At 34.4% G+C, this 13,244-nt stretch overlaps 1 protein-coding gene across 1 annotated transcript in view; it reads right to left on the reverse strand.

Moving 5' to 3' along the window:
• Positions 1–12,314, reverse strand: part of LOC128244329 (fibroin heavy chain-like) — a 52,444-nt gene extending 40,130 nt beyond the window's left edge. The window contains exons 1-17 of the mRNA XM_052962344.1: positions 12,206–12,314; positions 11,674–11,697; positions 11,234–11,345; positions 10,625–10,767; positions 10,196–10,315; positions 9,893–9,910; positions 9,009–9,059; positions 7,310–7,429; positions 6,677–6,685; positions 6,048–6,122; positions 5,178–5,237; positions 4,281–4,316; positions 3,362–3,484; positions 2,679–2,687; positions 2,044–2,118; positions 1,400–1,450; positions 222–341 (exon numbers count right to left, since the gene is read on the reverse strand). Of these exons, the coding sequence (XP_052818304.1) occupies positions 222–341; positions 1,400–1,450; positions 2,044–2,118; positions 2,679–2,687; positions 3,362–3,484; positions 4,281–4,316; positions 5,178–5,237; positions 6,048–6,122; positions 6,677–6,685; positions 7,310–7,429; positions 9,009–9,059; positions 9,893–9,910; positions 10,196–10,315; positions 10,625–10,767; positions 11,234–11,345; positions 11,674–11,697; positions 12,206–12,263 (1,204 nt within the window). The 5' untranslated portion in view covers positions 12,264–12,314. The remainder of the gene's footprint in view (positions 1–221; positions 342–1,399; positions 1,451–2,043; positions 2,119–2,678; positions 2,688–3,361; positions 3,485–4,280; positions 4,317–5,177; positions 5,238–6,047; positions 6,123–6,676; positions 6,686–7,309; positions 7,430–9,008; positions 9,060–9,892; positions 9,911–10,195; positions 10,316–10,624; positions 10,768–11,233; positions 11,346–11,673; positions 11,698–12,205) is intronic.
• Between the last annotated feature and the right edge of the window lie 930 nt (positions 12,315–13,244).

Raw genomic sequence — 13,244 nt, forward strand, 5'->3', positions numbered from 1 at the left:
ATATATACAACACATACAATATATCTGACACTTAATTCATACTCAAAAAATAAACTTAGAAAAGTAATTTATTGAACTCGTCCTGCAACAGTGTTGGCGTTATTGAACGTAATATAATAATGAATCTACAGAAAAAAGTTCATTGGTATTTTAAAAATAACATTGGAAACATTAATATGACGTCAAAAACTATTTCATGGATAAGTATTTAAGCAACTCACAGTATACACAACAGTGCTCTTTAGACCACTGGGCGTAGTCTGGGTTGGTACACATGGCCTTCCCGTAGGAGTCGCAGTTGGCCATTGTGTCACCATTACAGGTTATTGTGGTGGTGGTGCCTGTAGGAATGTTGCTCAAATTGAGGTGACTGGTTGCACTTCTATGTTATTGCTTTCTGGTGGTTATACTTATATTGTGTTTTGCAGCCATGACATTAATAAACGAATAGTAGCTTCTTATGTCTTGGAATACACACCAGCAGATTTGTATTTAGTGTCCAACAATATTAACCTGATCCTGACTATAATGTATGAATACTTTATATAGTCAATAAGGTGAATCAGACGATTGTTGAAGGCAACACGCTCAACGCCACAGATATCACACGTTCTGATTTAGACTGTTGAATCAGACGATTGGTAAAAGCAACCCTCTCGACGCCAAAGATATCGCACGTTCTGATTTAGACTGTGGATTTAGACGAATGGTTATACTCTGTTGACTGACTGTTGAATCAAACAAATAGAAAAAAGGACTAATCTCAACACCACAAAGCTGCAATTTAAGCAGTATTATTGTATGTGCAAAACACGTTAGATATGTCATATAAAAATTACACAAATCGTAGAGAGTTAATGTATAAAGGAAGACCACTAAATCAAACATGCAATACATGTTTACAATCTATATTCGATGCAATGAACTATGGAATACTATTTAAAGGAAAACACAAAATCCAGCCATAGGAATCTACACATGAGGGCACATTGAAAATGGCAAAATCCGACGAAAATTCGATGCCTGTACAATGGAAGTTCTATAAAAAAAAGATGAATAAAGACGAGAAAATTAACCTTGTAGCATCGATGAATGATCAAATAAATGCTTTTTGAGGGACAAATAAGCGAAAGCTCACAAAGCTTGTATGGGGGAAATGTGCGACGCTAACCAAGGTCTTATGCGTTCCAGCGAAAAGTACATTTAAAGACAAATTCGAAAGCAAAGGCAATGTGAAGTGATGGACTCAATAGAAAAGACGAACAAGCTAACTAAAAATCGAGAAAATGTTCAATGATAGACCCATTGGAAGAAGGTACAATCGAAAGCATTCAAGCATGAAGGACATCCTCAATGGTAAAAGCAAATACTAAGCAACACTTGTTCTTTAAACACTGACCTGTGCCAGTGCCTGTTCCAGTGCCTGTGATAGTACCTCCGGTACCTGTACCTAACATATAAATGATCCAGGTTCATGCCATGCATTCATAACAATAATATGACATATTCGTGGCCAATATACTTAATCATTGTTGGACATAGAGGTCAAATACAGGAACCAACATAATTATTTGAAAGAACGTTGTCAAAAACGAACATATCTGGTCAAATACTACTAACTATTCCTTACGATGGACTGTCAAAACCGATTAATTAGATTATATTTAAGATGACATCACAATTTAACCAACTTCTAATTCAATATTGATTTCAGCGGATAAAATTTTAACAGTGTTTTATTAGTTTCAGTGTGGCATTTATTCATTAAAACACCAATAGAGTGCGGGTAAACATAAAGTCAAAAATGCTTATCCCACGCGTTATGGGTTCTTCTCAATGTTAATATCAAATTTAGACCTTTTCAAGAGTGATGTTCTGTAAAGCAGTCAAATCACAAATCATAAAAACAAGAGCAGTTTATTTTAAAACAGAGTATATCAAAAACAATTAAGCCAAAATGTAATAAGTGCTCCTTTGTTAAAATTCACTTAGATCCTTTTCGGGTTCAATCCTCGATTAATTTATGATTACATTAATTCTCACCTGTGCCAGTACCTCCTGTAACAGTTCCTCCAGTTCCACTTGTTCCCCCGGGCACTTGAATGACGGTCCCCATGCCTGGAAAAATGATAATCAGGTTACTCGTATTGTGTGTATAATAGTCGTCGAATATGAGCCCTGTGTGGGCAGGTTTGTTATTGAAAAGAAACGAGATTTATCTAATTGATTGGTTCCCAAAAATGATAACATGTGCAGTATTGAATTCGAGATATTTTCAGAAGGTATTTAAAGATAGCCTCGATTGCCTTCACTTTGCAAATGTAAAATGACACTATCTTCAACATGACTGTTTTTTGCTAAAGACGTCACATATGTAAAAGCGATGTCAAAAATTGACGTATGATCATAATATGCTGCACTTAAAATTCGAAACATTACTTTTAAGCATTTAATGATTGAAAATATTTTATTGCTACACAGTTTTCATATTTTTGAAATGGAAGTGCCGTGTTTTATTGGAAATTAAGTTGCTTTGGCATAAAGAAAAGAAAATAAGCTTTCAATAATATTTCAAAAGTCCAATTGTGTATCTAAAATTTCCTTTCTGATCAATGACTTTAATTTTACTTTTACTATGATGACAAAATATAAAGATAGAACAATAAAAGAATACTCACCATATCCACCTAAAAAGTACAAATGGCGTGGGTTAATTGATTACATTTGTTCACACAGTTATAAAAAGAGAGTCAAAATAACATCAACAATCTCATTGAAGTGTAAACATTCCCTTTAACTACCATAATTGTATTTGTATTTTTATAAAAAATCCAATTAGTGTTAGTTATGGGATTATTTACGATATTATTAAAGTGTTACTTATGAAATTATTTTCGATATAATTAAAAACTGCTAAATGCAATTCATTGGTATTTGGATTATAGCTTGGACCACAAAGTGTGTGTGTGTGTGTGTGTGTGTGTGTGTGCGTGTGCGTGTGCCTGCCCGTGCGCATGCGAGATCGCATGCGTGTTCGTATGCGCGCGTGTGTGTGTACGTGTACCCATACTTACACGTACGTGTAATAGTTGCAGATGAGTTTCATGGTCATTAACAAAGTAAAATTTGAAACTTGTACTTGTACAATACCAGATACCCGCATAAATCACTACCTCGTGCTATCGTACATGTCATTCTCACTTGTACAATACACATATACCTGGATGATGTAGTGAAAAAGATTAGGTCACACGTAGAGATACCCGTAGAAGAATCGTATTGAAATCTATTTCGTAAAAGGACTTTCCAAGCATAGTAAAAATATCTAATTACATATAGTTAAATAAGTTCAGCTACTCACAGTATACACAGCAGTTGATCCGAGACCACTGGGCGTAGTTTGGATCGGTGCACGTGGCTTGGCCGTAGGAGGCGCAGTTCGATATTTTGTCACCGTTACATGTCATTGTGGTGGTGGTGGTACCTGTAGAAGACAATTTTGTTAATTTGTGATTACTCGTTGCACCTCTTCGTAATAGCATTCTTGTGATTATAGCGAAAGTGCGCCAATCGAACCTAGCCATTTGAGGGGTAACCTCTTAAATCTAAAAGACGGTGTTGATTCATTTTTCTGTTGAGAACGATGAGTTCAATCTCTATTTCATGTTATTCATGTATTAAGATACTACACATTATATACTGAGTGAATTTAAAAAAACGCAAATATTCATAATGCATTATTCAGGGATTGTTCAAAGATGATAGGCAAAAGTTATATAATGTCAGTGTTTACATTTGTTATTGATCTTACACAATTTTAAGTTTACAGATGTCGATAACAAGTTTTATACACTTATGAAGGCAAAATCAATTGTAATTTGTAATAAAACATGAATACAGATCAGACTAATTGAACGTGTTACATTTAAACATTTCAAGGACCGTAGAAAGACCGAACCAAATTAGATGTAAGGCCCGACCAACTAGATGGAATGCGTTCAAGACTTCAACAATTTATGGCATTTGTGCTTTCCGATTTATCGAATCGTAAAATATCAGTTTCCTTTCTAAACTAATCTAAAGTCCAGAGCACACAGTGCATACATGGAATTACGCCTAAGCGTGACGATGTGTAATGTTGACGTCATTTAGAAGTGTTTCGAAGAAATAAATGTGAGAAGACCCATGCCCGATAGTTAGATGTATGCGTAATATGGCACGAAGTTTAAAGAAAGTACACAAAATGCCTTTCTTCAAATTATGATTCAAGTAATACATACCTCCATTCATTGTGCCACCTCCCGGTACCATTCCCCCTAAATCGTTAAATAAAAAGTAGTATTGAGAATACATAAAATTTTACAGATAACGCTAACGTTAAACACATTCAGAGATCGCATAAGGTAAAATGATTCTGCTTCACATGTTTTTATTGATAGTTGTAGATGAAAATAGACAAAACATAAAGAACGTTGTTCTAACAAAAGCATAACGCATGCGTGCGTAAGATTCACAAAAACCACAGCAGGAAAGTGTTTCATACTATTCAATCAATTCCAATGACAAATGCAACACTATCAACGCCAAAAAGCTGCGGTTTAATGAGTAAGGACTTTGGATGGAATCACACATTTTTGATAAAATATTGCATAAAGTCACACGAAATATAAGCAACATAGTTTCGAGGAAGTACAGTATAACACCTATATAAACAAAACGCGAAATTATTCCGAAGGAATCTTAAATCGAAATCAAAATGAAAGAAATATGCGAAAGCAAACCAAGCACCGATGTCTGCCCAATGGAAGATCCAGTGAAACCAAATAGAAGAAAATCTCAAAAGCTTAATAAACTTCTATTGACAATGTGCAATCAAAGACCATTAAATATAACACGCAAAAGATACAAAGCCAAGATTCGATGCAAATTGACGATGGAATGCATATGTTCAGAAAGCCGACAAAGCTAAGAGGCAATCTACAATGGAAGGAACATTGAAAAAAAAACGAAATAAAGCTTTAAAACAAAATAAGGACTGAAGAAAACAGAAGATGAAGATTCCCGTACAAGGGTGGACCAATTGTAGAAGATAAAAAGCGAAAGCTCATTAAGCTAAGAAGCAACGCGCCCACTTTTAGACGCAAATGTTTAGAAATACTTTTCCTTTCCACACAAACCTGTACCAGTTCCTGTTCCAGTTCCAGTTCCAGTGATAGTTCCACCTCCGGTAATGGTGCCTGTACATTACACATAAATTGTCCAGGTCCATGTTATTCATTCTTAGCAATGGTGTGACATAATGTAAGTCCATATAGTTAAAATTTTTGGAACTAAGGGGTCATGTCATATGTAAATAAACAAATTCGAAGAAGAAAGATCCAGATCAAATATGGCAGATTATTCCCCAATGATGGAATGTCAAATCCTATACAAAGGATATCTATTTGAATTTGACTTCTGAAATCTAAGCCAACACTGGTTACAGCATATACAACTATAAAAATGCTTTACTTGTGTCATTCTCGGTATTATTTCTATTCAAATGTCAGTAGAATGCGAGTTTATTTAAAGTCAAACAAAGGTTAATCACGCAGGTAATAAACTGTTCTAGCCTTTGATAACTTTTAAAAAATAATATCACCTTTGCAAATAAACGAAGAATATTTCAGCACACTTCCATTTTAAACACAATATATCAAAGGATTGAGATCGGAAAGGATCCAAGTCCATTTATGTTACATTTTTCTTGGAACGTTTTCTTCATATAAAACCTCGATATATTTATGCTTACATTAAATAAACTATGAAATGGAAATCGTTCTGAATCTCAAATTACATTCAGCAATGTTAATTCAGGTTTTGTTTGAATGAAATATTTCATTGTAATCAAAGAAAGGTTTAGCATTGTCAACATCCACAAGCACCGTTTTCAAAGCGGTTTTCTGCTTTCAAGTGCCATTTAGACATATTCTATTATCCGAAGGATAAAACGATAAATTACTACATCGTGGACAAAGTATAGGACGACATTTTATATCAATCCTCACCTCCAGGCATGACTCCGGTACCGCCTGTTACAGTTCCTCCACTTCCTCCGGTCACTGTCATGACGGTCCCCATACCTGGAGAAGTTAGAAATAGACCACTATTATTGTTTGTATAATCGTCGTCATTGAAAATAAGCCCACTGGAGGCACGCAAGTTAACGATTAAATGAGTTGAGTCGATTGATTGCCTTAAGCAAAACTGATCCAAATGTATATAATAACATTCGATTGAAGTTCTGAATTATTGTTTTATTTATTTTTGATTGCCTGCTTTTTGGGGTAATGATGTCACGTTTTCCTCTACATGACTTATTTTATCTGATAACGTCACATATGTAAACTGGCATAGACTCACAACATGCTGCATTTAAATTTGAAACAATATATATTGATAAGTTTGTTTGCTACACACTTTGCATATTTTTAATGTTATGCTAGTGCCGTGTTTCATTTTAAATTATCTGGCATACTTGGAAAGGATACACCCTCAGCATGTTTCAAAAGGTATAATTATCATACCACTTTCTGATTAATAAGTTTATTTAGTTCAATTTCAATTTTTAGCTACTTTAACCTGCTCTGCTTGAAAATATGAATTTAAAATAGTAAGCATGTAAACAAAGACTTACCATATCCACCTGAAAGATACAAAATGAAACTGTAAACCATTTTCTATTTGTTTAAGTATATAATGTATAGATATTTATATATAATAAGAAGCGATACATTATATACTGGTTCAAATATTCTAGAACAAAATAAATAATTTAATACCGGGCAATCGTGTCATTTTATGTTATTATTTAAGAACTATATTTAGAACTCCTCAAAGACCTGAATTTCAAATTTCAAAGAAACTCAGTATATACAGCACAAACTATACATCTGTGGCCACCAAGCCGGACAAGTGGTTTTTCTCCGGGTACTCCGGCTTCCCCCCACACAACAAGAACACACTCTCGCGCAACATCGTGCCAACGAGAGTGACTTATTATAAACTATCATAGCTGTCTACACAATCGTTGTTAAATATATAATGTTTAAACTAAATAAACTTTACATCTACACTTAACTCATCCTCAAAAAATAAAACTCTAAGAAAAGTAATCTATTGAACTCGTCCTGCAACAGTGTTGGCGTTATTGAAAGTAATACGGTAATTTAATATACCGAAAAAATGTCATTGGTATTTTGAAAATAACATTGGAAACATTAATATGACATCAAAAACTATATCATGGATAAGTATTTAAGCAACTTACAGTATACACAACAGTGTTCTTTAGACCACTGGGCGTAGTCTGTGTTGGTACACATGTCCTTGCCGTAGGAGTCGCAGTTGGCCATTGTGTCACCATTACAGGTCATTGTGGTGGTGGTGCCTGTAGGATACGAATTAAAAAGTGTTGCTAAAGTTGAGAGAACTGGTTGCACTTGTATGTTATTGCTTTCTGGTGGTTATAATAATAGTGTGATTTTAAAGCCAAGACATTTATATACGGATAGTAGCCCCATATGTTTTGGAATGAATACCGGTAACAACGATTTAAAAATGAATAAATTAGTTAAGTTCATAGTGTCCGACAATATTTACCTTATTCTGACGGTTATGAATGAATATTTTATAATGTGATGGACATAGGGTGTATCAGTTTCCATGAGCGATTCGTGTAATCTATCTTACATTCGTTCATTCTAAAGCAGGTATAATTGCATATTAATCGGAAGCTAAATGGTATGACCATTTATATTGTGTCTCTGTTCATGTCCTGACTACATTATAGTTTACATCTTTCTATATATAATATGTATATAAAGGGCTTCTAAAAGTTTGACATCTCAATCCACATTATAGATGTCATCTTTCTATATATAAGATGTTTATAAAGGGCTTATAAAAGTTTGACATCTCAATCCACATTATAGTTTACATCTTTTTATGTATAAGATGTAAATAAAGGGCTTCTAAAAGTTTGACATCTCAATCCACATTATAGATGTCATCTTTCTATATATAAGATGTTTATAAAGAGCTTCTAGAAGTTTGACATCTCAATCCACATTATAGATATCATCTTTCTTTATATAAGATGTTTATAAAGAGCTTCTAAAAGTTTGACATCTCAATCCGCATTAAACTTTCTATCTTTTTATATATAAGATGTATATAAAGGGCTTCATAAAGTTTTTGACATCTCAATCCACATTACAGTTTACATCTTTTTATGTATCAGATGTAGATTAAGGGTCTTCTTAAAGTTTGATACCTTAATCGCTCCGAACCCATCGACCTCGAATTAGGGCACGACTTGGTTAAGTAATTCGGAATGTTATGGCTTTCGCGGATTGATATTGTCATCCTTTAATGATAATGGCTCTTTGGTTCTCAAAGCGCATTTGGTCTAATTCATATTGTATATACAGTATATATAATATTGACTAAGACCAAATGTGCTTTGCAAACACAGTCAATCATGATTCCCATTGTTCGTGCACATGAAGCGCTTAATCGATATTTATAAATTAACATTTCCCTTATCTATAAAGTAGAGAGAACTTGACGTTCTTTTTGTATGAGTCACTACTGGAAACGGCTTCGAAGTATATATAGATATAACCCACTGAATTTGATAATTCCGATGCCATTTATTCACTGGTATAGCGACGTAACATTTATTGGTTATACTATAAAGCAGGCGTTTTTATGAGATACCGTGTTTAAGATTTTGAATAAGCTGTAAATTAACTTTTTACTAATCTATTAGCTGAATCAAGATGATTAGAAATGTACATCTACGTATCGATTTTTTTTTTCGTGTGTTCATGTTGTAAGAGCGTAGGACAACACGCCTGCAAATAAATGAGTAAATGCAGTCTGAGATATTGTCCTTCACATTTTGTGCAACATGTACACGTAACAAAATGCGGCTACTGTTTTAAATAAGCATTACAAACACTTACCACCAGTTCCTCCGCCAGTTATAGTTCCACCGCCTATGGTCCCACCACTGCCTATTATTATTATTATTATTATTATTATTATTATTATTATTATTATTATTATTATTATTTTATTTAATCATCATCATCATCATCATCATCATCATCATCATCATCATCATCATCATCATCACCACCACCACCACCATCATCATCATCATCATCATCATCATCATCATCATCATCATCCATCATCATCATCATCATCCATCATCATCATCATCATCATCATCATCCATCATATCATCATCAGCAGCAGCAGCAGCATTATCATTAGCAGCAGCAGGAGAAGGAGCAGTAGTAATAGCAGAAAATAATACATCATTGAAAACTAGGTATACCATATGATAGCCTGTTTATATTTAGCTACTAGTGTCCAATGGAAAACGATAATTCCGTTAACCCGACCGCCTCCGTTATGACAAAACAACACATGATAAATACAGCTTGGTATAGCATCTAGAAATAACCGGCTGTGACAAACAAACATATTATACGCATACGATTAAAGTTAATACTTTGTTACATAGATACTCTAAAACACTTTGCCAAGACTTGGACCTTAAGGAAAAATTAAAAAAAATGTAAACTAGCCTGGTCTAATTCCTAACACTGAATGACTTCCACACGGACTTTACCGTCAAAATTCTACTACATGCACGAATTACCACGACACTTTTCAGAGACTATGGAAAGCCTAAGGAAATCAAGTTTCCTCTAATTCTCTAAGTCAAACTAGGAAAACTATATTTCGTTTTTGATTATCATCGTTTACAGGAGTATGTAGGTCCAAGAATTCCGCTTTTGTATCCTATGTGTGGCTTTGTGATTGGTTGGATACTTACCACTGTAGTAACTCGCACCTGAAACAGACAGTTTAAATGCAATATTATTTTCTAATGTAGTCATGTTCCTTTACCAATATGCCATTTAAGATATAAACTATGGCTTAAGAATACATCATAAGCTTTTGGATTATTTGATCACGTCAGATTCCATCGGTGTTATTAAAACTGAGCGAAATCTTATTTTATTCTAATTAAATCACAACTGCTTTTAACTTTATTCACTGTAAATGACATCAACTATACTATCTTATTTGCCTTAATTATGTTACTTTGAATCAATATCGACCAATATAAACATACAGAAGGCGCAGCAGTTTGTCTGGACCCAGTCTTTGTATGAAGCATCCGTGCATACGGCGGTGGTGTAAGACTGACAGTTGCTCAAAGCATCTCCATGACATGTGGACGTAGTTCCTGATCCTAGAAGTGAAAGAAAACAAGTATAGCCTAGATTAACATAATGTTCAAAGACGGAGCAGTAGTGTTTTATTTGATAATATAATACAATCTACCGGAAAAGTAGTAAGTAGTTCAGCCCAATATTAGATGCTAGCGTCCATACAAACGGCAGTTGTGTGCCACTAATAGTTCTAGATCATGTCACCGCTCCATAGGGACGTAGAGCTTAGGTGCAAGAAGCGTGTCAGATATAAATCAACATTCTACAAAAAGGCTCGACTCGGCGCATTTTTAATTGGCAATTACAACACATAACATATACTGCGTTACCAGTCGAGGTTCCAGTAATAGTGCCACCTCCGGACGAGGTTCCACCACTGGTTGGCTGGAAGTTACATTGTGGTGTCCCACAACACTCGCCCGGCTTGGTCACAAGTGTGCATGCAGAAGGCAGCGACTGGTATGACGGACACCTGGTGGTAAGGACATTATTAACAAGCTTTTAATAATATACTAGCATATACATCATTTAAAATAAGTTTAAATATATTGTTATTTGGGGTGCATTCATCTGTCTTCTCATATGCAAGAATATACTAGTATATATTTTGTGTTCTACGTAATAACTGAAGTTATATTATTGTCACATAATTGTCAGCAAACACAAAATTGTATGAACGTGTACATGTTTATTCAAATATGGGTTTGTGATAAGTTTTTAGAAGTCATGGAGCATGTTCCCATGATATTATCGTCAGATCATTCCATGACCTACTTCTCTGTCGGTACATACTGATAATGAGGAGTGATACTTGCATGCTAATTCGCCATTAAGAATACGCAATAATGAAGTAACTACATATTCTGAACTAAAGGAGTTGCCACAGTATTTCAAGATATCCCTTCCTTAAATCACAAGCAGCAATAGCGTTTACTCACAGGTCAGTACATTTGTAAGAGCCAACGGCCCCATTTTCACACACGCAGCTGTAATCACATCCATCTGTCCACTTGGCCCCTGTCTGGTAAGTTTGACCCTTGTATACGCACCCTGTAATGTATGGCAATCTTTAAATTAAACTTTTTTTAAAATTTTAATCAGTTTCCAAATCAAAATAGCGCGTCCTCACTTTATTGTTTATAACGTGTCACTACAAAGGCTTAATGTGGATTTCGTCGGCATTGAACACACTTAATTGCAAACGTAAGAACTGGTGTTTGCTTTGAAATTATTAAACTTTGATGTCAGTGTATCTTACTCCATCAAAAAAGTTTATATCATAGTTGTTGGTTTTTATTGTGTTTTTTTTTTCAATTATGTCTTTGTATTAAATGATGCGTAACTTAAAAAAAAATAACATATGCAAACTTCAACATACCCATGGCCTGTCTTTTCTTGTCATCTGAAAATAGAAAAAAGTGCAACATTTACTCATCGTAGAAACAAAAAACACTTGATAAAAAGAGGTGCTTGTTTTACCACGGCTATAATAGTATTCACTTTTTCTTCTACAGACTGTTTCCTGGATATCTTCTTTATCTTGCCGTGCTTCGTTCCTGAAAATGCCACAATAAATCCCCAAATGTTAACAATTGCATAATAGTATGACAATCAACTGATACTTTATATGTCGTGCAATATGCTAATTAATTATACCTTACTTCTATAGAACATATAGCAAAAACGCCAGGGCAATATTTTCGACTATCACCCCGCACTATCACCTTCAGCCGTACTGTTACCCTCTGACGTCATGAAAGTTTTTGTTCGCCTCGGTCGACAGTATTTACCTCAGGTTGACAATTTGCACTGTCATCCTCAAGGCAGTCAATATTTTATAGTGCTAAACGCGCAAGAAATAAAAGTTGGAAAACACAATGTATGCAACATGTAACAAAATTCTTTCTTACTTTTGATGTGTTTGGCAGCAACGAGGCCAATGACCAGCAAAGCTATTACAATCCGCATGTTTTTTGCCCAGTCCTATCGAAACGGTCGAAACTATAGAACTGTCGAAACAGAATGCGACGAAGAGCTTTTTGAGGATAACTATATAAGGTTAACCTTTGTGTCTCACCTTGTCGGGACAAAGATAAGACTTTGTGCAGAGGAAAGGGGATTGCTATAACATTTAATACAGCTAAACGAAAGGTTCGGTTAATCAATGAAGTAAAGAGTGTGTTATAAACACTCTTCAAATATTTGTTTAAATGCTGATTTAACGCGCAAAGGGTCAACTTCAATTCCATTAAGCCGTTGTATCTATAATATATTAAAATCCTTGACTTGTTATTGTTTAATCAAAAGAAGAAAGTAAAGTTAATTTTCTGATTAGGTTACCTTTCGCTATTTGCATTGTCTAGACATTGAAAAAGGTGCGCCCTCACGCGTTCATAGTGTTTTTTAGTGGCCAATATGAACATCTGCAAACAAATTTTCAGCATAGAAAATGACATACCTGTAATAAAATTAATTAGATTCACACAAATATATCTGAATAAAAAGACACTATGCATATACTTAGAACTAAAGCATATACTAAGGTACTGAGAATATGTGACAATAAAGTTACACTGTTCTATAAACAAATTACACTGCAACACTTTTACAAACTTTCTGATGACATATGGCGATACATAGCGAGGTAAAATCTCGCCATTAAATGTTTCAAACGATCACAAGTTTGAAGAGAAAATAAAACTATTAAAGTGTAATCATTTTTCACTATATACCTATGAAAGTTAATTGGGATTTTTCGACTCGCTCTGGTTTCTCGACAGTTTTTTGTGTGTTTCCATTACTTATATTTTAGTTGCTATTATATTTGTCATAGAATGCGACCTTTGAACGAGTTATTACTTGCAAGTTCGTGCGATTGAAGAAATGAGTTGGTATGATATTGAAATAAACATTGCGAAATTACTGCAGTATGACTTATTATGATACAAT

Source organism: Mya arenaria, chromosome 8 (assembly GCF_026914265.1).
Source record: "Mya arenaria isolate MELC-2E11 chromosome 8, ASM2691426v1".
Lineage (NCBI taxonomy): Eukaryota > Metazoa > Mollusca > Bivalvia > Myida > Myidae > Mya > Mya arenaria.